The sequence below is a fragment of the Schistocerca nitens genome, chromosome 5 (genome assembly GCF_023898315.1).
Source record: "Schistocerca nitens isolate TAMUIC-IGC-003100 chromosome 5, iqSchNite1.1, whole genome shotgun sequence".
Taxonomy (NCBI): Eukaryota; Metazoa; Arthropoda; class Insecta; order Orthoptera; family Acrididae; genus Schistocerca; species Schistocerca nitens.
In genome coordinates, this window is record NC_064618.1 from 397,454,441 (window position 1) to 397,478,420 (window position 23,980).

Sequence of the window (23,980 nt, forward strand, 5' to 3'; positions counted from 1 at the left end):
GCAGCGTTTCGAAATTAAGAGAACTCAACGTTGTGTAGAAATGTACAGGAATAGGAATAATCAATAGTGTTACTGACTTTTAAGTTGCGAGTGAACTTTTCAATTTAGAGCAAGCATAAGTTATAACAAACAGTGATTGTTGTGAACAGTGTTAATATGGCTAATTCAGCACAAAACGGTAGTGTTACTAAAGACAAGGTAGGACAATTTAATAACGTGCTTGACGGAGAACAAATTAATGTGATGGAAAACACTACAGTTAAGTCGAGAGAGGACAGTGGTACTCTTAGTTTTGATTTGCCTAACAGAAGTTAAACACCGATGGTTATCCAGCTAATAGAAACTCCTACTGTCAGTAAAGATTGTATATATCAATTGTTAAAAGCAATCAAAAATGTTCATGAGGAAAATAGACAGGCGCGTGTAGAAACATGAGCGTTTCATGAGGAAAATAAAAAGGTGCGTGAGGAAATAGCAAAATTTTATCAGGAAACAAGAAAGTTCCATCATGAAATCAAAAATGATTATCAGACACTAACTAATGCGATTATCAATTTGCGAACAGAACTCACCAGCTCATTTGAACAAAAGCATGATGAGCTCCGAAAAGAATGTCAAGACAAACATGAGGCCATTGGCAGCGAAATTACAGATCTTAAAATTCAAGTAAACGGACGGTGTAGGCAAACGGAAGATTTTATTTGCAAAGTTAATGACAAAGTTAAGGCTCAAGATGACGAAATCGTCAAAATTAAAAGTTCTTGTAAAGCCAACAAAGAGTCGATAATTAAGATGGTTAACGGCGTACAAACGCGACGTGATGAACTAAGTGATGAGGTACATGAGGTACGACAAAAGGTAACGAACAACGACACAATGTCAAATAGAATTAATAAAGAAATTTTGCGCGATGAAATTAATGCAGTATTACGTGAGCCAGAAAACAATATTATTGGTTTGCGCAAGTAATTGTTGACAGTGGACTGAGCGGTCGAAAATTTCATGAATATGAACCGAAAAAAGGCATCCACGCAGTTGCGTTCATTAGACAATTCAAACATGCGTTTCCGAGGCATATTACGGAATGTACTAAAATTGATACTTGCGTCAGTCATGTGAAGGGTGAGGCACATATGTGGGGTATAAGTGTATCCGATAATTACACCAAGTATGAAGAATTTGAAACAGCATTTTTTAAAAATTTGGTCGAAAGAAAAACAGTGGGACGTAAAATCAAAAATTCTCACACCGCCAAATTATGCAAGACATCACGGTACAATGCGTGAGTTTATGCAAAGGTACTGGAACGACAATGCATACTTGGACGATCCGGTTAAAGAAGAAGAGCTAATGCTTATATTAATCCAGAAATTACCATTTTTCGTGCGTGAGAAGTTAGCACTCACACCACAGTTAACAATGGAGCAAGTGTGTTTGCTAATTGACCGAATGGAATTGCTCAATGCCGAACGCGATCAACGTGAGCGACACAGTAATAACAATTACCCAAATCGTCATAACGGCCCAGCGCGGGAAGGAATCCCAAGTTACGAACGACCGAAAGTATTTCATCGCCGAGACGATGATAGACACAGGAGAAACGAATACAATGTACAAGACGGATTCAGGTCAAATCATCCGCCGAACCGGCCACACAATGACAGAGACAGAGGACAGTATCGATCGCCAGAACGTGCAAGAAGCTGCGATCACAATCAGCGAGATTCTGAATAGTTAAACTAAGCAAAGTTTCGGAGACGACCCGCTCCGGAACTCTGTCACAGGGACAAGGGCCGGATATTATGATAAATGCCATAAAGTGAGAACATGTAAATGATGTCGAACGAAGATTTGTGTCGAGAAAATGAAGAAACTAATAAAGAAATCTTGATGCCATTTGTGGAAGTCGAAGTATGTGGTATTGTTATGGATGCATTAATTGATTCAGCTAGCGAGGCAAGTGCTACTTCTGAAAATCTATTTTCGCAACTAAGCAATCTTGTCGCTATGCCCACATTTCTGTTAACGGCGTACGTATTGTCAGTGCAGTTGGAAACCGAAGCAAACCAATTAAAGGACAAGCATTACTAAGATTTCGTATTCAAGGGGACGAATATGAGCAGAGTGTGTTAATCGTTGGTTCTCTCAATGTTAGGCTAGTTCTCGGAGTTGATTGGTTGTCAGAGATGAGATGCTGTATTAATTTTGAGGAGAATTGTCTGCGGACGTGGAGAGATAATAAAGAAAGAAGTATTGCATTCAAAGGGTTGGTTATGGATAATAAGGTCGCTGCGGGCGTGAAAATAAAGATGATACGTTATAGAGGAGAGTAGGAAGCTGTCACTTTAAACAATTCAGAGAATGCGCTAAGCTGCAAGAGAGGAACGAGGAGGATACTCTAAATTGTATCCAAACCAAGATTCGAGCGTTAGTGGACTTGACTGAAGCAGAACGAGAAGAACTGAGGGAACTACTGAGATGCTATGTCGATATATTTTCAAAGATACCAGGATTAATTAAAGGATATGTTCGTAAAATTGAAGTAAAGAACCATGAATCATTTCGCAGTAAGTCATACGCAATAGCATAGGCAAAAAGGGAAGCTGTTAACAAGGAAATACAGAGGATGTTGAATAATCAAATAATTGAGCGCTCAGGTAGCGAATATTCAAACCCAATAAATGCTGTAGCAAAGAAGGATGGCACAGTTCGCATTGTTCTTGACGCCCGTGCAATGAATCGCATAATTTTACCACAGCGTGATTAGCCGGAAATCCTGAAGTTTTTCTTACAAAGATTCAAAGGAGTCAAATATCTAAGTAGCCTTGATTTGACTAGTAGTTACTGGCAGTTAATGCTAGAAGAGAATAGTAGAAAGTATACAGCATATCTTTATAATGGTAGAAGTTACCAATTTCAGAGAATGCCCTTTGGTCGCTCGATTTCTTCAGGGGGTTTAATGAGAGCACTGGGTAAAGTTTTAGGCGAAGAGTTGTTGAAACATGTACGCTTTATGTTGACGATATCTTGATTAGCACAGCTTCATGAGAAGAATATTTGGAAATTATTCATCGGATACTTGAAGCATTTAGGAAAGCTGGAGTGACTGTTAACCTGGAAAAAAATCGGAATTCGCCAAGTCGCAAATTAAATTCCTTGAGCATATTATTTCGTCGCGAGGGATTAAACCGGATCCAACAAAACTGGACAAAGTAAGAAATTTTCCGTCATCTAAGTGCCGTAAGCAACTTAAGTGGTTTTTTGGTTTCTGTAATTTTTATCGTCGTTTTCTTTCTGGATGCTACCTATCTTCTCCTGTCTTAATGGACTTGCTGAAAAAGGACGCTATATGTGTTGTGGCGTAACAAGACAGCCACGCCACTCGTAAGTAGCCGAAAGGCACGCGCTAAGCTCACGCAGATGGGCGTGAGGTCTGAAACAGGATACGTAATGAATTCTATAAAAAAAGTACGTAGCTGCTGGAATCCTTAACTTTAATCCATCATTATTGTACATCGCTCTTGACGATACAAGTGAGACTCTGTAGATACATGCAATGTTACTAATGGCGCCTTGCTAGGTCGCAGCCATTGACTTAGCTGAAGGCTATTCTAACTATCTGCTCTGCAAATGAGCGAGGCTTCGTCAGTGTGCATCGCTAGCTACGTCGTCCGTACAACTGGGGCGAGTCCTAGTCAGTCTCTCGAGACCTGCCGTGTGGTGGCGCTCGGTCTGCGATCACTAACAGTGGCGACACGCGGGTCCGACATGTACTAATGGACAGCGGCCGATTTAAAGCTACCACCTAGCAAGTGGTGTGTCTGGCGGTGACACCACATTATGGAAATGGACTCATGAACATGAGGCAGCGTTTGATTCAATAAAAAACCAACTGTGTGAAGCATCTATCCTTCAGCATCCTGATTTAACTGAAAAGTTTTACCTTGGCACCGATTCAAGTGATTATGCGCTTGGAGTTGTTGAACAACATACTATCGCATTTGCGAGCCACACACTCACAAGCTGGGAGCGAAAATATACTGTCATGGAAAGAGAAGCACTTGCCATCGTTTGGAGCTTCGAAAAGTTCCGCTTTTATCTATTTGGAAGGCATACTGTCGTAGTGACAGATCACAAAGCATTATCATTCTTTGAAAGTCGCGACCTCTATCTTCTTATCTCGTATTCTCTACTGAAAATCTCGTGCTTGTACTCTTGTTAACTTTACTATTACAGAGATAGCCAAAACTTTATTCTTTTTTTATTGGTCCTGTGCGCAACAAATAACTTACTTGGTCTTTCTGCTGCCACTGCTTGATCTGCTGCATTCCTTATATAACAAAAACATAAAAAAACCTATTATTCATGCTGAGTGCAATGCATGTTCTGTATGGCGGCTCCTGCTGTTGCTGCGGCTGCTGCTGCTTACTACAACTACATATAACTCAAAAGAGAGGGTTTGGTCAAATGTAAACTCGATAAATGATAACCCAAACAAAAAACTATATTCTGAAAGCGATTCTTTCTCATTCAATTAACAAAACGCTAGAAGCTCTATGAACAATCGCTTCGTTTGTAAATCTGCCTCCAATGAGATTAAAGCAATATTACAAATTAATCAAACTCTTGAGACAGACTGAAATACTTCCCAATTGAATACATAGTGAAACAATTCCCTGACAATTACAAAAGAAATCAATGACAAAAATCAATACTTAATCTAACAATGGTTTCCCCTTCAGAATTCAACTCCTATCATTATCAAAATTACCGTCTGCTGCTACGCACATACACAAACCCTTTTCTTCAAAGTAATAAGCGCGCTGCAAATTATAAAAAATATCAACTAAATACCAAATCCTTTGTCGCTGCTGGCGGACACGGCAGTACGGCAGCATGGCAGCTCGGCGACGACCCCCTCGCCCAACACATGTGCGCACCACAGCAGGCGGGCTCCTACACTGGCCTCCAAATTGCTACTAGTTAATCCGTGCACTGCAAGGCGCAACAACAATATCTTAGATTCCAGAGCTTGTGTATGCGCGCTGTAGCCAACCTTTAAATCCTAAGAGAGTATTGCCAACTCTCATAACCCCCAACCTCATTTTTGAAAATTTTGCGGTGTGATTCTTGCCTAACATATTGGAAAGGAACAAACAGTAAAATTTTTTACAAAACGATAAAAAAATTAGGCATAGAGAAAAAATGTTACAATTTATATCCAATCACTAAAAGTATTTCTTGCTTAGCATCTAAGTAATTTTTTTTAAAAAAAGACGACGAAAATTTTCTTGCATGGCATATAGGCAAGAGAAAAATGTTAAAATTTTATACAAAATGGCAGAAATGTTGCTTGTCTAATTGATTGGAAAGGAGAAAACATGGCTCCTTTTACAAAAGTAATATGAAAATGTTGCTAGCCTAGTATGTATGTAATAAGAAAACATAAAAGGAAATATAACAAGTTTCTTACATAAGTAGATAAAAAAGATCATATAAGTTTTAACAGATGTGTAACTACTTAAGCATTGAATAGTCTTCAATAAGCGAACATTACCTAATAACTAGTAAAAAATAATATTTTATTTTCTGCATCTGTGCACTTACGTTTCCATGACATTAATCAGTAGTGGTCTGACTACATGATACTGTATGTTTTTATGCTCGCAGTTCCCTCTGGTCAAAAGAAACCAGGTCTACATGTTTTAAGTGCACTAGACTCAGGGACTTCATATCCACTGACAACCACACTAATATTCCAACATCAGTTAATTTACGGTGTAGGCAGACTCAGGGACTTCAAATCCACTGACAACGACACCTGAAGTCAAATTTTCCTTTGGTGACACAGTTTGACAACGCAGGCAGACTCAGGGACCTTGTGTCCACTTACAACCATACGTAACGTCCATTCTCCCAGGATGACACAGTTTGACAGTGTTGGCAGACTCAGGGACTTCGTGTCCACTGACAACCACACGTCACTGTGTTATTGCCGAAGTAACTCCTCAAACGTATGTAGTACAAATCTCGGTCGAGTATTTCTATATACTGAAAACGTCATATTTTATAGAAAATAGATTCTCCCTTTAAAATACGATATCTCTAATTACATAAATGAAGCAAGGAATAATATTATATCATATAAACAGGCATGTGAGCTCTGAGCTCATTTAAATGTTTTCTTTAACTCTATTGCCGCAGCAATTACAGATTTGTGGCATATATCTCAAGTCATGAATAATGTGAGGCTCACCACACGGTGGCAAAGTCAATTTTCTTTAAATTTCTCGCCACATCAATCACCGATTTGTGGCATGTATTTTTCAATTCTGTCATAATATGAGGCTGACCACACGGTGGCAAGTTAATTTTCTTACGATTAGTTTGGACAATAACAGTGGTAAAGTTTTGATTGTGACCACGAATCATTACAAATATGGCACCACACAAAAAATGTTATTTTAATTTCAAGGTATAAATCCTGTGCCATCGAACTCTAATTACCTACTATTTTCACATTACTAGTGATGCTGAAAAAGAATGTTACAATATTTGTTACAGTAATTGTTATGTACATTTTGGTTATAAAATATTTAAATAATCCTGCAAATAGAAAAGTAATTCCATAGTGATGCTAAAATAATAAAAGTTACAAAATCATTTAGAAAAAGTCTAGCCAACGGCTTGCCAAATTAATTCATGAATATGTACAAAATTTAGTGAATAATTACGTGACTTTGCGTCAGAATTTTTATACTCTAATTACTAAGTTATACCAAATTTATAATTATTAGTCTGTAATGACTCAATATTTCTGATGTCGAACGTCAATGTCTGTGGTATAGCGTCTCAATCGTTTTTATATGGAGTTCTCATTGTCTCTGTTTGGAGGCCTCCCTAGTCTTTGTATTAATCTGTGTGGCCATACCTTGGACGGTCACAAAGAACAAGAATAAGAAACAACCTACAAAGTACATAATAAAAAATAGATTATTTACAAAATACAACACACAAAACCCCTCCATCTGTCTAGTAGAAACTTAAAGAAATAGTTTATTCATCAAGGTGACAAGAAATAAATTTATGACATGACATGAGAAAAACCATCACCTTACAATTAACCTCATGCTGGAATCGGCACTGCATCACTAAATGACAATCATGAAATAGAAAAACAGAAGATAAATATTAAATTGGCTTATTTTACACTACTATTTACACATTCATAGAATATGGCAGATACTCTCGCCTCTTGGCGTAAGAAGTCATTTCGCTCTGGAAAGAGAAAAGAAATCGTTTAATGCACGACATAATTATCTAGGTCGTAGCTCGGTGTTTTTGTCACGGCCGAGTGTTTCTGGAACGTCTTTCTTCTTGTGACCCTTAACGGTAAGCGTGCTACGCTCCAATCTGAAAATATCGTCTACTACACAAAATTACGTCACGTTAAGTGCTTTCGTTTTTGCAATGGAGAAAACTTCCGTTGCGATCATGTCTCCTGTAAGAAATGCAATAAAGTCAACCTTAACAACAATAAGAAGAGAAACAACCCTATCATTCTTACCAGCCCACAATTTCAGAGAGCAAAAAAAAAAAAAATATTCTCGGCACTCATTCATCACATAATTCAACACTTTGCTGTGTATTTGTATCAGAACCCCTTTCGTGACTTTCGTGACTTAACTTTACTGTGACTTAGATTTTAAGTAAGTGGGTACTCTACCTTAACATTACTGTGACTTAAATTTTACGCAAATGTGTATAAGCTATATCTTCCTTCATAGAATACCGTTGTGGGTTTCTTCGTTTAGAAGTGTATCTTTCTTACCTTCTCTTGTTCTATAAATGTCTGCAAAGTGCTCCCTCACTGTGTCACACTAATCATGAGTGGCCCATAAATCCTAATACGCCTTACCTGGCAAACTAATAAACACGAAAAATCCACATAAATCATCATTCTTCAAACTACCTCATAAATCAGAACAAGTGTCAGGTCGAAGGTTTCCTAATTATACTGTTGCCCATCAAATATACTTAAACGTCGCTGTGCAGGGAAGGCTACTAATTGTTTTAACTTATCTGGTGGTTGTTTATTTTTTAACACAAGCAGTGGAGGCAGGGTAGTGGAATCATTAGGTAGTTCATTAATAATGTTTTGGAAATTGGATAAATGTACGTCCCAGTTTCTATGTTGGCGATGGCAGTACAATCTGCAAAGTTTACCTAACTCCTTCATGATACGTTCTGATGGGTTACATGATGGCAAAAAACGTGATATAAATACTGGTTTAAATTTCCTGCGTCGCAAGGTTTTCAGCCAACTGTTGGAACAGAATTGTGGGCCATTGTCAGAAATCACCTTGTCAACGTGCCCTACTTCCTTCAAGAAATTCTTGAAGAATGCTGTAGACACTGATTTTGCTGTAGCTTTTCGTAAAGGTGTGAATGAGACAAATTTCGAAGTAAGCTCAACAGCTACGAAAACATATGAATGGCCTTGTCTAGATCTTATAACTGGTCCGAAGATGTCCACGGCAGCCATCTCTTTTAATTTGACTGGGATGATTGGAAATAGTGGTGTTCTGTGTGTCACTGTTGGTGGTTTTGCTTTCTGACATAACTTGCATATTGCCAGGACTTTACGGATTCTCTTTTCCATATTGTAAAAATAACATGTGTCTCGTAATTTTTGAAAACATTTCTTCGCACCAAAGTGGGCATAACTGAGATGTGTGTACCAAATGAGTTTATTTACAAGTTCGTCTGGTATGCATAAAACCCAAGAAGGACTGTCAGGACGTCTGCGTCTGAATAAGATGTTATCACGTATGATATAAAGCTGTCTTATAGCAGGATGTGACTTACTCTCCCACTTCCTTTTTATATCCTTCCAAATCGAATACTTTTCTTGTTCACGAGCAATGTCACTTAATGAGGATGAAATGAAGTTTTCAAAAGCAACCTTAAGCATGTAGAGTAAGCTGTAATTGTATTATAAGCAATCTTCCTCGCTACTTTGAGCTAAAACAACAGGTGCTCGTGAAAGCGCATCACCAATTATGTTTTGTGAACCAGGAATATATATAACAGTGAAGTTAAATTCCTGAAGAAACAAAGCCCAGCGTTTTAAACGTCCGTGATTTAATTTGGCTGACATGAGAAATTGTAACGCCCGATGGTCGGTGTATACTTTTGTGTGCTTGCCTTGCAGATAGTAACGAAATTTATCAAACGCCCGTACTATGGCTAATGCTTCCAGCTCCGTGACTGAATAGTTGCGCTCTGATTTTGTTAATACTCGACTGGCAAAAGCTATACTTTTCTGAGTATGAATTCCGTTTTCAACAACTTCTTGGAACAAATCGACACCAAGCCCAGATCTTGAGCTATCTGTCGAAAGGCAAAAATCAAGGGATAAATCAGGATGTGACAATACAGGTAGATTCAGTAGTGCAGTTTTCAAATCGTGGTACTCTGTTTGAGCATCATGATCCCAGTCCCAAACTGTGTTCTTACCTGTTACTTGACATAATCTAGGTGTTGACAAGCTTTGTAGGTTAATAAAACGACGATAAAAACTTATTAGTCCCAAAAATCCTCTTAATTGTCGCTTGTTTGTTGGTAGGGGCATTTCTTTGATTGCATTTAATTTTTTTGGATCAGGTAGAATGCCTTTTGTTGTAACAATGTGGCCAAGAAATTTGATTTGTGTTCTACCGAATTCCGATTTCAGTAAATTTACTGTAATGCCATGTTCTCAAAATGTTTGTAATAATTCACTTAATACTTGGTTGTGTTTTGTCCATGAATTTTCTGCAATCAAAATGTCGTCAACATAAGTGGTGATCCTGTCTTTTAAGTGTGTCGGTAATATTCTATTCAAACCATGGATAAATGCAGCTGACGAAACGTTGAGACCAAATGGCAATTTTCGAAATTGGTAACAGTTTCCAAAACAGAGGAAAGCTGTGTATTTCCTACACCTAGGATTTAATTCTATTTGCCAAAAACTCCTTCGTAAATTCAAAGATGACATCACCTTCACTCCATGGAATTTTTGCAATAGTTCATCTAGTGTCTGTGGTCTATCGGTTTCAGGTTGGATTACTGTGTTAATTTGTCTGGAATCAAGAACCAGTCTAATGGAATTATCCCTTTTCTTAACCACGTGTAATGGGCTGTTATATGAACTCATAGCAGGTTCGATGATTCCCTGCTCTAACATGGATTGTATTTCCTGTTTGACTTTGTCTCTGTATGTCAATGGGATGACGTATGGTGGTACAAAAAATTTATTATGTTCCTTGACCTTGAATTCATAAAGAAAGTTACGTATTGTTCCTGTCTTTTGAGAAAAAACTTCACAATTTGTTTGTAATATTGCAAATAACTCATCATTGCCTGCATTAGGATCTACTTCGTCTCAGTAAACTTTCCTTTTAATTAATTGTTCTGCACTAATGGGTTGTTCTGTTTCACAGTAAAACGTAGTGATGTTATCTGTGCAACTATTAGACAAATTCAGTGATTGTTGTGCCTCAAGCGGAAAGAGAAAATGCAGATAAGACACTTCCTCATCCTCCTTCGTTAACCATCCTTGAAATTTAAGCCTAACTAGCATTTTATTTACTCGTAACATGACTTCAGCATTACAAAAGTTTAACATTGCACTAATGGGTTGTTCACGTAGGAATTCCACACCCAAAATCATTTCTGTTGATAAAAGAGGGACTACTAAGAAATTTGCAGAAAACTCGTGTCCTTGACACCTGAAAACTAAAGAAGTCTGATTGCATACGTCTACACTCTTTCCTTGAATGACTCCCTTTAATTTGGTCATTAATAATGGCAAGGTTGGACAAACAGATGCCTGTTCACACTTCTTAAACATTGTCTCGCTAATTACATTCACAGGGCTACCAGAATCAAGTACAGCTGAAAGTAGAATATTTCCTACCGAGATTTTTATAATTGGACGAGCATACATAGTTTCGCTGTTATCATTTTCTTGTAATAATGTGTCCCTAATGTCCTCCAGTCCAACAAAGTTAACATAATTTGTATGTCGGCTTTCCGCCGCTACAAACGGTTCGTTTGTAGTCCTTGTTGCTAGTCATTGTTGTGCCAGCTCGTATTGCGGCGAATTATTGCTTGGGTTGGGTGGTCTGATTTCTACATTGTCCCCACGCTCTAAATTGGAATTTCTGCGATCCTGCCAATTTTGATTTGTCCCTTCATCATAACTGTTTTGGTTCTCGTAATTGTTATGACCATAATTTTCACGTGGGCTCGATGCTCTGTATTCTGCATGAGCACCGCGTTCCGAATTGTAATTTGCGTGTCCGCGCCAATTTCGGTGGGCCCTACCGCGACCATTCCTTCTCAAATAATTTTCATTACCATAACACCTTTGCTCTCGCGGTCCGCGATCTCTATTACTGTACTGAGAGTTCCTATGATCATAAAATCATTTCTCTGCCGTCTATGATCTGTGTTATACGGTTGATGTCGCATATCGCGCCTATCTTCTTCCGCCCTGTACGCGTGAGGTTCGTCCGAGTTCCATACGCGTTTACGGTCACGCCGGGGATTATTATTTTCCCAATACTGATTACTATTATCTCTTTGTGTGTTTTCGTAGTTGTCAAATTCTAATTCTTGCAAAAGAGCTTGGAATGCCTCCAAGTCATCTTTGCACCTACCTGCCAAAATTATGTGGCGTAATCTGATCGGCAGTTTTGTCAAACAGATACGAATTAATTCCGACTGACTGTACGGATTCGTTAAATATCTGTTCATGCGCATCATGTTTTCAAAATATTGTACTGGAGTTGAAAATTTCGACTGCTCATAACTTTGCATCATAATGATGTACTGTTTTACACGATCTTGTGTAGTCTCTGACCAGTAAGCAGATAAGAATGTGTGATAAAAATCACCATATGTGTGACATTCACGTACTATTGAGCGCATTCTTGTTGCAGGCTCTCCTTCAAGATAACTGCAAATGAATTCCAGTTTGTGGCCAATTGGCCATGTTGGTGGTAAAGAATAGCCAAATTGTTGTAACCACTCTCGAGGGTGGATTTCGTGACTAGCATTCCGAAAAATTTTTAATTTCCTAACTGTGAGAAAATGCTTATAGTCAAACTCGTCATTTTTCTTAGCGGATGAGTTTTCTTTTACAGCATGACTCACGTTTCCTTCATTACGCCCCGCAAACTTGTCATATCCACGAGAAAATCGGCATTTCCATAATTAACGCGCTCATTGTCATTACCAATTTGATAATTATCGGATCTACCCGTGTCATTGCTGCGATCGATCTTTTCTTCGATGCTGGCAAGCTGTTCCTGTATTTTTTTTTACATCACGTTTGTTTTGCTGATTAATTGTCATCTGCTCTTGTTTAAAACTTTGCAGACGAAATTCTTCGGTATCCGCGATCGGTACCGGCTGAGTGTCATCTGACCTCGTATCTAACCCGCTACTCAGTTCCGTCACTTTCATGGATAATTCATCTACCTGTTTAGCTACTGTCGTTAATTGAGTTTCTATCTTTGAAACTTCATTGGTGGTCTTTAATTACAATGACTCAACATTTTTCGCTAATTCCTCTACTTGCAGTTCTTGTTGTGACGTCTGTCGTTTCACTTCAACAATATCAACATTTTGTACGTGATCAAGTCGGGATACAAGATAATTAATATCTGATTTGAATTCTTCACGTAGCTGACTTTTCAACTGACTGGTCATTTCTTCAAATTTACTATTTATATTGTCATTCACCTCACCCTGAAACAATGTGAGATTCTCGTTAATTTCGTTCTGAAGCGATTTGAAATTCTTTGCATTATTGTCATTAAATTCAGTGAGTTTACTCTTAAATTTAGTGACTTTACTCTCCAGTCTGTTATTAAATTCAGTGAGTTTACTCTCCTGTCTGTTATTAAATTCAGTGAGTTTACTCTCCTGTCTGTCATTAAATTCAGTGAGTTTACTCTTAAATTCAGTGACTTTACTCTCCTGTCTGTCATTGAATTCAGTGAGTTTACTCAGTAATAATTGTAAAACATCATTACTGGGGGCAGGGAGTACAAGGTTACTCTTCTCTGTTACAGCAGAAGCAGTGCCTGCATTTCCACTAACAGAAGGAAAGGCAAAATTACTCCGCTCTATCGGATTGGCAACCAGGCCTGAATTTCCACCGAAAGTGGGGAATACAAAATTACTGTGCACTTTTGAGGCCGAAGCAACGCTGGAATTTCTCATAATGCGTTCTGTTTGCGTCACTGTATTGTCATGTCCTAAGTTGCGTGTAGCACACAGTTGTTCATCACGCATTGTTGGCAAATGATCGCCTACATTCCGATTCTCCGCAGTATTGTTCGAAAATTCCCGGATCTCAATATTCTCAAAAGAATTTTCTACTCTCTGTTCCGAATTTTCGGAAACTGCGTTTGAAACCGCTCCTACATTCATGTTTGCAACCGTATCTACGTTCGCGTTTGCAGTAGCATCTGCATTATTTTCCATTTTCTTTTGTGCTCGCGTCTTCATTGTTACAATACGAACGAAAACATGTCACTAAAATACACCGCTATCTTAAAAATTCCACTGTTCAATTAACTATTATACAATGCACCAACAAATTCAAAGACAAAACTGCTGAAATATAATTTTGTTAATACGAAGCAGTGCGCAAGCGATCAAAATGCTGTGCCTCCATTAATGATTATTGTTGCGTAAGCTTGCAGTTGGCAGTAGAAAGACGAAGCATATCTAACTACGACTCATCCAAAAAAAAAAAAAACGTATCCTGGCAGGCATGTCGACAGGTGAAAGTCGCGAGCTCTATCTTCTTATCTCGTGTTTTCTACTGAAAATCTCGTGCTTGTACTCTTGTTAACATTACTATTACAGAGATCGCCAAAACTTTATTCTTTTTTTATTGGTCCTGTGCGCAACAAATAACTTACTTGGTCTTTCTGCTGCATTCCTTATTTAACAAAAACATAAAAAAACCTATTATTCATGCTGAGTGCAATGCATGTTCTGCATGGCGGCTCCTGCTGTTGCTGCGGCTGCTGCTGCTTACTACAACTACATATAATTTAAGAGAAAGGGCTTGGTCAAATCTAAACTGGATAAATGATAACCCAAACAAAAAACTATATTCTGAAAGCGATTCTTTCTCATTCAATTAACAAAACGCTAGAAGCTCTTTGAACAATCGCTTCGTTTTTAAATCTGTCTCCAGTGAGATTAAAGCAATATTACAAATTAATCAAACTCTTGAGACAGACTGAAATACTTCTCAATTGAATACATAGTGAAACAATTCCCTGACAATTACAAAAGAAATCAATGACAAAAATCAATACTTAATCTAACAATGGTTTCCCCTTAAGAATTCAACTCCTATCGTTATCAAAATTACCGTCTGCTGCTATGCGCATACACAAACCCTTTTCTTCAAATTAATAAGCGCGCTGCAAATTATAAAAAATATCAACTAAATACCAAATCCTTTGCCGCTGCTGGCGGACACGGCAGTACGGCAGCATGGCAGCTCGGCTACAACCCCATCGCCCAACACATGTGCGCACCACAGCAGGCGGGCTCCTACACTGGCCTCCAAATTGCTACCGATTAATCCGTGCGCTGCGAGGCGCAACAACAATATCTTAGATTCCAGAGGTTGTGTGTGCCCGATGTAGCCAACCTTTAAATCCTAAGAGAGTATTGCCAACTCTCATCTTGATGAATTGCAAATTGATGCACAATAGATTAAACCGGTGGTCGTTAATGCTTCAGCAATACAGTTTTGAGATTCAGTACATACCAGGAAAGCAGAACGTCGTACCGGGTGTGCTGCCAAGGCTATCAGAAGGACAAGATTCAGTTAATGTTGCGCATCCACGCCAGAAAGACATAAGGATTCATTTTATGCGAGGTGTCGAAGGCGAGCGTCATATATCCAAGATTCTGCGGATCATCAATAGAAACAGGACGCAGACGAAATATTGAGGATGGTTAAAGAAAAATATGATGATCCTAATGCCGAGAATAGTGGTAAGATACGTCAATATTATTTAAAACAAGATGGTATCCTTTACCGGCGAAGCAACTTGAATTCTGATCATTGGAGGCTATGTATACCCAAACATGTAGTGGATGAATTAATAAGATACGTTCACGTGAGCTATGCTCATTTTGGGCCACGTAAAGGTATATTAAAATTGCAAGAGAACGTCATCTTCGATAACATGGCACGAAAAGTACAACCAATTCTAAAATCTTGCGATCTCTGTCAAAAAACTCAAGTGTCTACAATTCAGCACAAAGGTTTCATGCATTGCATTATACCTCAAAATCCTGGTGAAATTTCAGCTCTCGATCTCTATGGACCGCTACCCAGATCAAAAGGGAATTTTACTATATTTTGGTTGTGATGGATGTCTTTTCGAAATTTGTACGCCTTTACCCACTCAGGAAAACCTACAGTAAGATCATAATCAAGAAACTCAGGGAAGAATACTTATTAAATACTGTCAAGCCAGAGTGCAGTTTATCGGACAATGGTCGACAATTTTTGTCACACTTATGGAAAGATTTTATTAATGATGAAGACCCACGTCCAACCCGACTGAACGTCAAATGCGTGAACTCGGACGTTTATTTCGTGCACATGGTGGGAAGAAACATAAAAGATGGATAGAACGATTGACCGATTTTGAAACAGTAATTAGTAGTTTGTCGCATGATTCAACGGGAGTGCCGCCATGTACAGTTCTCTTTGGAAAGAAAACTGACAGTATCTTTCATGAATACATTTCCTTTCCGCAATAGAAGGAAATTACGCAAGAGGAGCGCTTTAAAATCGCGTTGGAGACGATGAAGAAACGAGCAGAAGAACAGAAGCTGGCACATGACAAGATAGTGAAGCCCATTACGTACAAAGTCGGTGATTTACTACTTATTCGAACTCATACAAAATCATCAAGTGCAAATGATGAGATACAAAAGTTTCATCACTGCTACAGAGGACCATTCAAAATTAGAAAACTTGTTCACCCTAATTCGGTTGAAATTGAAATGGTGCAGTCCGGTCAGTATCATAGCTACAACATGTAGAAAACATTAAACCGTATCATCTATAAGAAATGTTGCAAGACAAGAGATGCTCTAAAACTTCCTGGCAGATTAAAACTGTGTGCCCGACCGAGACTCGAACCCGAGTCGAGTCTCGGTCGGGCACACAGTTTTAATCTGCCAGGAAGTTTCATATCAGCGCACACTCCACTGCAAAGTAAATGGAGTGTTAATTTATGTGGGGTAGTATAGAATATTTTCCTGTGAATATTGTGTAGTAGTTAGAGTTGTCTGTTTATTATTTTGTTTACTTTTTGATCACATTCATTCAGTTAGGTCTATGTTTCTATTAATTCAATACAGTGACTATCTGATCATTAGTATTTAATTCATTTCCAAAAAAATATATTCATGATCAAGCTAATAAACACTTGTTATTCGTGTATCACAGTTAGCCATACTATTTATTTGGGATGTTACAGCATTATGTTTCATGTTGCTATGTTAATTCAATGACATTATGCAGTGTGGACAAGCATTTGCGATTAACCTGACTTATCTTGTTGCTAATTAGTGAGTGATTTAATGATATAATTTGATTAATGTACTGTGATTAAGTCATACTTGAATTTCTTAAACACCATTTTCCTTACACAAATGAGAATTACTCTTAATGACTTGAGGTTCTCCACTAATAAGCAAACAGTTTTACTAAATAATGTAATATTACAATTTTTTCCTTTTTTGTCTTTCTATCTATTTTTCTACGTTAATATTCAAATCTAATATCACTATTACATTTTTTCATATTAAAGTATTATTTTGGTGGGGATATGTAAGGATACAGTACCCTTGTGTAGTACCGATTATGCACTATGCAGATATCACACATGGTTTAAGCAAAGACTGGAGTGCAGTCAACAATGTGAGAGTGGGTAGCAGTAGTCGAGTGTTGGAGTTCGTGGGTGGAAGTCAGGTGTGAGAGGCTAGAGAGAGAGGTTGCTCAGTTGCAAGCCCAGAGATGAGTGGCAGAATGGCACACAGTGTTTGATGTTCATAAATGTTAATAAATTGAGTGATTTAATTAATAAATTCCAGCATTTAAGAAAGGAGATGTTATCATTTAGTAGTTTTCACAATAACGGAAGTGGACAACAATGAGTCTCATGACAAGGAGGAAAGATATATATTACGCTAAAATAATTAAAATATAACTTCACCTACAGCGTATGCGAATAATTTAGTTCAGTGCGAAACTGGGGGAGGTTACAAGGGGGTTGGCTGGGAAGCATTCTTGCTGGGGGAATGGGGATAGGGAAGGTTGGTGAACTATCTCCTGCAAACTGACTAAATAAAAAACATGCAAACTGAATTTTATATATCAACAATATGTGCTCTATAATGTAATTTACTCCGATCTGAATTTATTGTCATGTGATCCTTCTTTCTAGCAGCTCAGCACAGACTGAGTCTTTTCTCCTGCTAACTCTCAACTGGAAGAAGGGGAGGGGAAGTGGGGTTAGGGAGGGAGAAGTGGAGGAGTGGAGGGGAGGGTTGGGAGTTTCTCTCATGATGGGGAAAAGTGGCCCAGAACTGAACTGAAAAGGGGTGACAAGAAAGTGCCCCAGTACTGGCATCTCTTTTCCCAGAGGGATGGGATGAGGAAGGGGATGGGTTGGCTGTTATAAATGAATTAGCATAACAATAGGTTAAGGGGAAGGGGATAGTTTACCCCTGAATGTATTACTGCTCCTGAATGTATGCAACCCATACAAACAAGGTGCACCACATCAGATTTGCTTCACTACTATCTTGTAATGATGATAAATGGGTTCCCAATTCGAATTATTCTCAGGAAATTTCAGGTCCGGCATTCACACAACAACAAAGGAACACCACCTAAATATCTTAGCCACAAAGGGTTTTCACACTTACATAAACACATACATACACACACAACACATCTGCTATTTAGTACTATTAGATAGAATACCTCAAAAACAATACTATTTTGTGTTTTTACTGATAATACTGCGATTAATTTTAAGTTCACTCCTTAACAACTCAACCCTTCTTAAACCAGGTCATCACGTTACTTCTGTTATTTTCTGGCAGCAGACTACGAATTGTGTGAAGTTGTAAAAGATCGTGAGCAGGTCTTCCTCCAAAAGTGCATAGCTGTGCCACAAAACACATACTGTACATCATAGTTCTAGTCAAAAATCTACGCTCTGTCGAATATATGACAGTGTTTGTATCACATTGGTTTTAATCCATAACAAACAACACTGCCGTCTCCAGTAGCATTGTCAGTAGTATCGCCATCTCCGAAACAACACAGAACCTCACCATCACCGGATGCAGATTGCAAAATAAATGAATGTAAGTTAAACATACGCAAGAAACGGCACAGTACTTATATTAAACAACCATCTGTTGTTTACTTCTTCTGCTATTGTTACAGGTTGCAAAGCACGACTTTCAAGCCACTAAGTTAGCTTGAGGCTTCTGCAATACACCTTCTGTTCACTTCCTTCTTTCCTCTCTTGCGTAGTCCATTTTCTACCCAGAATTTTTGGAACAGATTTGGCTTGGATACTGTCCCATCTATTACTATTTTTCTACATTTTGTTCTGTTTTCAGCTTCGTGCTTATTTAAGCCAATTTCCACTTTGCTAAGCCGTTTGGATTTGCCTTTTAATTTTTCAGACTACTCTACTTTCTTGTCTATCTTCTACGAGTCATTCTGTGGCTGTGCTGATATAAGATTACTTGTTTTTTACTAATTTCGTCTATTTTTTTCTTCACGGTTATATACTTCTATATTACTTATTAATTTAAATGTTACTACCATCTTTATGCCAAACCACCTCCACTAGGATATTGCCACGAACAGAAATGCAAGATTCCTGAATCTCCTTCCCCTACACTTATTCCCTGAGTATGGGACTATTTCTGTCCTGTCGGTCTACTTCCTAAAATCTTCTCTACAATCTTTATTTCTTTGTTTCCTTTCATTAAATTAAAATGTTTGCCATGCTTATGTGAATTCTGGCCCATTAACTGTCTGGTAAATATAAATTTTTAGGGAACGACTTTTTATTACAGACATCTATTTTTTAGTGAAATACTAAGAACAGTTTCCGTAATTTTACCGAGATGGGTCCTTTCTCCCCTGTTTTAAGCTGAATCACTTCTCCTACCGGCTTTATTTAATTCTTTAATGTTGTAATCTCTCCTAATTAAATTGCAATCCTATGCCTAGAAAGTTGAAACAGCCATTGCCAGACTGCCCCTAAAGGAGAATGAAATAATAATAAAGAAAAAGGGACCATAGTAACAATAATTCTTTCCATGCTCTCTGTCTGAGTGTATAGCAATAAAAGAAACTGTCTGTCATGCCCCTGACAGTGTTTTGCAGAGTATACAAGCAGATGCAGGTGAAAGGGAAGGAATGTTACGTTTCATGTTCCCTCCACAAGGGGATAAGTGAGACTGGCCACTAGACTTACTGGAGAAGGATGATGTAATATATTGATTGTGGACTTGTCCCTTAATCATCCTGCCAACTGCCTGAAATAATTTAGAAAATCTAATGGAAAATCCAAACAAAACTGACCGCAGGTGGCATGTAACCCCACCTCTCTGAATTCGGATCTGGTGTCACAACCAATGCCCTCACTCTTTATCACACGTTAAAATCAAATTCCCACCATTGCTTCGTATGAAATACGAGAGACTTTTTGGTATAATAACATAGCGTCGTCATCAAAACGAAACAGTTTGTTGGTGAACAAAAGATTTTGAAGGTGATTGCTCACTGTACATTGGGTTACAAAACTCGCAGATGTTCCTGGCAAGGCCGTATAATTATAAGTAAAAGGAAAAAATTCTTCCATTACGTTTCTGAAAGATATTTTCATCTTGCTCGTATTGGTATGAATACCACCACCCAGAGACACCTATTTATTCACTGTTGACACAATAGTTTTCTGAGTATCGTACCGCGTCATAATGTAAACAAAGGAAAAGAAAACGGCTGTCCTGGAGAAACTAAGGTTTCGGACACGGTTGCAGTGGCATTCTTTTGGTTTCTCCAGCATAGTTTGTTCACATTATGAAGCGGTACGACACTCAGAAAACTTTTATGTTAAGTGACTCAAGTCGTAAAAACCTACACAATTATATTTTTAAAAAATCCTTTACTGTTTTCCAGAAACTTATCGAAGGCCACAAGGCCACATATGTTCCAGGGAAGAAGAGGGATCTCATAGATGCATATTTGTGTGAAATTGCAAAAGCTGAAGAAGCCCAAAATGATAACACAACATTTACGGGTAAGTAATGCGCAATAAACTTTATATCACGCTTCTAATTTAAATGTGATTGATCGGGTGTGTTGATTGTTACACATCCCTGTGGGATTTTGCGCCTGCATCTACGATAAGTCTCTTCAGAGTCTTTAACCATCTCCAAAGTTCCCTCCTCTATGCGGATACTGACAATTACAATTATCGCAATTTTCTAAAATTGGGATTATCGCATTTAGATAAAAACATTCCTTTATTAAGGGCGAATGATGCATAAAAGAAACATTCATAAGTTTTTCTAGGACGGTAAAAATGTTATACTTACAACTCTGTTTTCATCAAAAGGTTTACATGACAAACTCACGGCGGCCGCGGTGGCCGAGCGGCTCTAGGCGCTTCAGTCCGGAACCGCGTGACCGCTACGGTCGCAGGTTTGAATCCTGCCTTGGGCATGGATGTGTGTGATCTCCTTAGGTTAGTTAGGTTTCAGTAGTTGTAAGTTCTAGGGGACTGAAGACCTCAGATGTTAAATCCCATAGTGCTCAGAGCCATTTGAACAATTAGAACAAACTCAACGTTTGTCAGGCGTCCTCGACTGGCTCGATGAATCATCGAACGTAATCGTATGGCAAATGTCTGTGACCATTTGGAACAGTGGGTGTAACGTAGCAACCAACCTCACCGCCATTTGGTAGCTCTACGGAATCTTATATGTTTAGTAAGTCAAAACGCTGCTATATTCAAAGACTTTTTATTGTGAAGTTATTTCTTACAACTGTTAGCTTATTCCATGGCCATTATGAAGCTCAGAAACATATGGAGTTGCTGGTGGATGTATCTTGGTTTTTTTGTCGTAGGTGTAGCACACACGAAATTATAAAGATGTAATATTGTAATATCTCCGATGTGAAATTTGTTGCTACGCAATATTCATTAAGATTTGCTTAATATTCTTTGTAAGTTTGACAGCTTTATTCTACAACTAAGTCAACGATTTTATGTGGTTGCATAATGAGCTTGTTCATCTATGGAGCTATGTACGGTAGTAATAAATCTTTGCTAATGTTCGTTGCTTTTGTCTTTCCCTGTTTTATGTGTTATTGTGTTTTGTGATTTCAGTAAAGTTGTATCATTTTCAAATTAGTCAGTTTGTTCGTCAAAAATTTTGTCTCGATATTTACGCCTGTTTATGTAGATTTCTATTTATTCCATATAATTCATTATTGGATCCTTTGTTGTTATGTGGAGGATTTTCATCGAATTTTCGATCTGCTTCACATTGTAATTATTGTAAAAAATTCTACATAAGCAAAACAGGCAGAATTTTCAAAATTACATACCTAGATCATACCATAAACAGTGCCACAAACCTATTCACAGAATTAAAATACAAAGGAACAGAAAGCCACAGTGTAAACCAGATCGAAATGCGATGCAAATTTTGCACATAGCACCAAAGGGCTCAAAAAAGGGCTGTTTAGAAGAAATAGAAATCAGTATACACAGACACAAGCAGCTAGACAAAAATTTTAACGAAGAAACCGACTTAAAACATAAAAATTATATTCACAACTTTACTGAAACTACAGAGCACGACAATGGATAAAACATTAGCAAAGAATTTGCTACAACCACGCAAAACTCCATAGATGAAAAAGCTAATTATATAACCATATAAAGCCGTTGACTTCGTTGTCAAATCAAGCTGTTAAACGTACGGAAAATATTAAATACCTATTAACGAATATTGCTGAGCAACAAATTTTGTCTGCGCTATACCTACGATTCGGAGTAGTACAAGGTATTAGACAGTGAAAGCGTTAACGATGTGTCAGGAAGAAAGTAACACGAAACATATGCATAAAACAGTTATTAGTTACAAATCAATACAGATATAAGCACTAACAACTGCATATGTTTCTGAGCCTCATAATGGCCATGAAGCCGAAATAAGCTTACAGCAGTAAAACTAATAGCGTAATAAAACGTTTTTGTCTAGCAGCATTTTGGGTTACTAAATATATAATGTCCTCACACGAGATCTATAACTGCAGGCCCAGAAGAATTCAGAATCTCTACGGGATTTAATCAACACTTCCAGCTGGAATCACGAAAGATGGAGGTGGAGTTAAGGCTTGTTGGCATTCTTCGACAGCCAATGAGCGTTCATCAGTGTTCTGAACGCTCTGCATTGAATCTCGTAGCTGTTTGTTGCAAGTTATCAACTCTCGTGTTAGTGCTTAAGCAAAAAATTCCATTTAAGCAAGCGAGAGACATAATACGAGGTGTGGCTAGAAAAAAACCGGACTAGTACTGGTGAAACAGTAAAACGAATGCAATAAGGCTGAAAGTCGCGTGGCCTGTCACGTGACCCTCGCTCCGCCTACTGCTCGAGTTTCATCTGCCTCCTGCACTCAGTCTGCCCGTGGCGTCTGTTTTAAGTAGTTGACGTTTTGCCTGTGCGTCGGAAAATGTTGAGTGTACAGAAAGAACAGCGTGTTAACATCAAATTTTGTTTCAAACTAGGAAAATCTGCAAGTGAAACGTTTGTAATGTTACAACAAGTGTACGGCGATGATTGTTTATCGCGAACACAAGTGTTTGAGTGGTTTAAACGATTTAAAGATGGCCGCGAAGACACCAGTGATGACACTCGCACTGGCAGACCATTGTCAGCAAAAACTAATGCAAACATTGAAAAAATCGGTAAACTTGTTCGACAAGATCGCCGTTTAACAATCAGAGCAGTGTCTGAGTTAACAGGAGTTGACAAGGAAAGTGTTAGGCAGATTCTTCATGAAAGTTTCAACATGAACAAAGTGTGTTCAAAAATGGTTCCAAAGTGTCTCACAATTGAACAGAAGGAACGCCGAAGAATGATTTGTTCTGACATCCTGGAAAACATTGAAAGTGCTCCCACCTTCTTACAAAATGTTATTACTTGCGATGAATCGTGGTTTTTTACTTACGATCCCGAAACTAAACGCCAATCGATGCATTGGAAAACTCCTGGTTCTCCACGACAAAAAAAAGCACGAATGTCAAAATCGAAATTCAAGGCAATGATGATTGTTTTTTTGACATCAAAGGGATTGTGCACATTGATTGGGTACCAGAGGGACAAACAGTGAATCAGCATTACTATATTAGCGTCCTGGCTACCCTACGTGAGCGAGTACGGAGAAAACGGAACGATTTGTGGAGAAAAAAAGTCATGGATCCTTCACCAAGACAATGCCCCAGCTGACAGTGCGTTGTCAGTGAAGACGTTTTTGGCAAAACACAACATTCCCATCTTAGATCATCCACCCTACTCACCTGATTTGGCCCCCTGTGACTTTTTTCTTTTCCCTAAAGTCAAGTCAGCTTTGAAAGGAACTAGATTTGAGACTGTTGAAGCAGTAAAAGAGCGACGGAAGTAATGTATGGACTTACCGAAAATGATCTGCAGCATTGCTATGAACAGTGGAAAATTCGTATGGAGCGGTGTAGAGACCGAGGAGGAGAGAACATTGAAGGAGATAACATGAAATTGTAAATAATTGTAAATAAATGTTTTTTCCAGCATCAGT

At 38.3% G+C, this 23,980-nt stretch overlaps 1 protein-coding gene across 2 annotated transcripts in view; it reads left to right on the forward strand.

Annotated features, from left to right (window-relative positions):
- Positions 1 to 23,980, forward strand: part of LOC126259481 (methyl farnesoate epoxidase-like) — a 335,865-nt gene that overhangs the window by 184,674 nt on the left and 127,211 nt on the right. For both annotated transcript variants that reach the window (XM_049956317.1, XM_049956318.1), the window contains exon 5: positions 20,315 to 20,435. In XM_049956317.1, the coding sequence (XP_049812274.1) occupies positions 20,315 to 20,435 (121 nt within the window). The remainder of the gene's footprint in view (positions 1 to 20,314; positions 20,436 to 23,980) is intronic.